Source organism: Pteropus alecto, unplaced genomic scaffold (assembly GCF_000325575.1).
Source record: "Pteropus alecto unplaced genomic scaffold, ASM32557v1 scaffold164, whole genome shotgun sequence".
In the NCBI taxonomy this organism is placed as follows: domain Eukaryota; kingdom Metazoa; phylum Chordata; class Mammalia; order Chiroptera; family Pteropodidae; genus Pteropus; species Pteropus alecto.
This window is the reverse complement of record NW_006439568.1, coordinates 24426600-24430294: the sequence shown is the minus strand read 5'-3', so window position 1 is coordinate 24430294 and position 3695 is coordinate 24426600. Positions and strand designations below refer to the sequence as shown.

The 3695-nt window shown below is 34.6% G+C and overlaps 1 protein-coding gene across 1 annotated transcript in view; it reads left to right on the top strand.

Annotated features, from left to right (window-relative positions):
• Window positions 1-2324, top strand: part of CPQ (carboxypeptidase Q) — a 344157-nt gene extending 341833 nt beyond the window's left edge. Inside the window, exon 7 of the mRNA XM_025050147.1 lies at window positions 1862-2324. Within this exon, the coding sequence (XP_024905915.1) occupies window positions 1862-2025 (164 nt within the window). The 3' untranslated portion in view covers window positions 2026-2324. The remainder of the gene's footprint in view (window positions 1-1861) is intronic.
• Window positions 2325-3695: the final 1371 nt, after the last annotated feature.

The window sequence follows — 3695 nt, the reverse complement described above, 5'->3', positions numbered from 1 at the left end:
TCTTTAAAAAGATGTATAAGTGAAAATCGTAAAGGAAAAGATTCATAAATTAGACTACATTAAAAATAAGAACATCTGTTTATCAAAACACATCATAAACAGAGTACAGAGAACTATAAATTGAGAAACGATGTATACAAACTTACTACCAACAAAAGACTAGTATATAAAATATATCGAGAACCACAAATCAATAAGAAAAGACAAAAAACAATTTAAAAATGGGCAAAAGGTATAAATAAGCATTTCACAAAGGAGAAAACATAAATGACAAAAAATACATATATGAAAATGTTCCCAATTTCAATAATTTTAAAAATTAAAACTCATAATATATGCTATTTCACACCAATCAGATTAGCAAAAATTAGTTTGACAATACCAAGTGCTAGAGAGAATGTGAAGCAAGAGAAAGTCTCATATACTGACAACAGAAATACTAATTGAAAAGGAAAACATTTTGGAATTGCCTGATAAAATTAAACACAAACATACTCTGTCACCCAGAAATTCCAGTCCTACATTTAGACCCTAGAGAATGCTGATAGAAGCATATAATAACAGAAAACTAGAAACAATATAAATGCTCACTGTCAGGAAAATGGGTAAATAAATACAATGAGTTAATATACAGCAGCAAAAAATGAAAATACTACAGCTATACACCATGACAGATAATTTTTACATATGATTGAGCAGAAAAAGAAAGTTACGGAAATATATCTATAGTATATGATTCAAAACATAATATTAAACAATTATGTATGTATGTATGTATGTATGTATGTATGTATGTATGTATGTTTAAGACAGCACAGAAGCACAATAGGACAGTGACCCATGGAGGAAGAAAAACATCTACGGGCAGTGGGAAGAGGGCTGGAAGGGCATAAGCTCATCAAATAGACTTCAAAGATACTGATAATATCTTTCTTGCATTGAATTATAGACATATGTGTATTTTTTATATTGTCACCCTTTAAAATATACATTTACATTCTCTACACTCTTATGTATGTACGGTATATTTCATAATAAAACAGTAATCAATCAAACAAACAAACAAGGCCAGAGACTAAGAAACTAGAGTTGGGATCCATAAAATGGGCCCAGTAGGTTCTGAAGGATGAATATGAGACAGCAAAGATTTCCTGAGGTTCTGATTCATGGCTGAAACTAGAGAAAAGCTTCATTAGAGTAAGAAAGCTTTTATGTGGGGCAGAGACTCCTGCTGGTGCCCTTGGAGGTTGCCAGGAAATTTCATGGGAAGTAAATGAATGATTTGAGAAGGATAATGAGTAAAGGAGTATTGACCTTCTTTTGTGTCTAGGAAGGTAGACAATTTGCACTCTTACAGATAAAAACTTTTACTATCTTTTTATAAATATGAAGGCATTGGCGTAGGTTACTTAAAAAAATAAAGGTTTATTTTCCCTCATTTAGCAGGAAGTTCAGAAGTAAACAATACAGAGTTTGTTCAATGGGTTAGCAATATTTTCTAAATGCACGCTCTGTCTTTCCACTCTGCCATTTTAGTGTGGGGTTTTTTTAGTCCCATATCGCTTCAAACTTCTCATCTATCTTTAATGTATCATTAAGATGTTCTCCTGATTCTTTTGTCAGTAAAGATTTTCCTAAAATTCTCCCATAGCCTGCCACTCATATCCTAGTAGTCAGAATGGTATCGCATGGCCATTTCTTGCTGCAATAGAGGCTGGGACAGTAATTATTTTGCCACTGTGTCCTACATAGTAGGAGCAGGCAAGAATGAAGCAGAAATCAGTGGCAGGGGTTTCTGGGTAGCTATTCAGCAATGTCTGTCAAAATACTTCACTAAGAATCCTTTCTCTTTTCTCCCCAGGAGCCAGTCTACTTGATGACTTATATAAATATTTCTCCTTCCATCACTCCAATGGAGACACCATGACTGTCATGGATCCAAAGCAGATGAATATTGCTGCCGCTCTTTGGGCTGTTGTCTCTTACGTCGTTGCAGACATGGAAGAAATGTTGCCCAGATCCTAGCAAGAACAAGAAATAAGGCCTTTTTGCCCTTTCTGACCAGGAATCCTGGGTCTTCAGCTTCAGAAAACCCTTCTTCACTAACAATTTCATCTGATTCATTTTCAAAGCACACTCTTTTTTCATATTATCATCTGTCTTGATACTTTCCAAAGTCTCTGTTTCTAGAATAATGAATGATTTCCACTCCCACATAGAATCAACATATGGTAAGGATCACAGTGGGAGCATTTCTTTATACCACCTGTAAAAATATATTGTTTCTGTTTTAATAAGTAAATACTGGGTAAATCTTTGGAAGACCTCTGATTTTTGTATATGAATTTATTAACATTAAATCTAATATAATGACTCATTTTTTTTGTTTTGTTTTATGTTATTTATTGAAGGAGTAGAGGAATACACAATTGTTGTATGGTCTTAGTTTAATGTATGGAGGCATTTAGTTTCTAATTTGTTTTTTTATTAGGATTTAAAAAATAAGATATGGATTTTTTTAATTAACAGAAAAAGATGTCACCATTAGGGAAAAAAATCAAGTATATATAAACCTATTGTCTTATTAAAAATGAGTACTAGAGTCTATCATCAGATAAAAGAAAATACTATTTTACATTTATGTTTTATGCATTTCACACAATATTTTTTATGCATTTCACACAATATTTTTAATTTTATGACGGGCTTATTCATATTTTGCTGATAAACGTATTGAGGCTCAGGGAGGCTAAATAATATTCACAGAGTCCTACAGAGCAAAAATATTGATCCCTATCCATTCCGGGAATTATCTTTACTTTTCTTCCATACACAATGTTCAGTATTCAATAAAAAATTACAAGATACACCAAAAAATGCAAAGAAAATTAGCTAACTAATTGTCAAGAGTTAAAGCAAGTAAGAGAACTAGACTATGAGATAATCCAGATATTGGAGCTCTCCGATTGGGACTTTAACATAACTGATTAGTATGTTAAAAGATCTAGTGGGAACAGTGGACTACATACATGAACAGAAAAGTTGTTAACAGATGAAAACTTTAAAATAGATTCAATTGCAAATGCTAAAATAAAAACGACAGCATTGAAGATGAAGAACTTCCTCGTTGGCTTATCAGCAGACTGGAAAGGGCTGAAGAAAGAATCAATTAGCTTGGAAATAGGTCAACAAAATTATCCAAACTAAAACACTAAGAGAAAAATAAGGATATTTTCAGAAAAACGAGAACTGAAAGTTTACCACCAGTATACCTTCACTAAGGGAAATCAGAAAATGTGTACTCCTGGCAAAACTGAATGATCCTAGAGTGAAGACTAATGAATAAGAAGAAGTGAAGAGTCTGGCTTCGGGCCAAAGCCTATATGTGATCTTTCAAGCCCAGCTACAGGCAATTACAAAGGCTTTGCCTGGCAGGCCTCAAAGGTGAAAACTGTCCTCCCCGCAACAGACTTGGTGTGCAACCAGTGCACCCTAGTTTTCTGGAGGGACTCGGGCCCTCTAGGCGAGCCAGACTCATACACATGTCTGCATTCCTTGCCCAGACACCTCTATTTAGAGGCCCGGGGGTCCTGACTAAGACAGTTTTGTCTATGCTGACTCAGTTCTTTTCCACTTCTATGCCTTTCCTCTGTCCCCCACAACACCCTCTCCCTCTCCCTCTCCCTCTCCCTCTC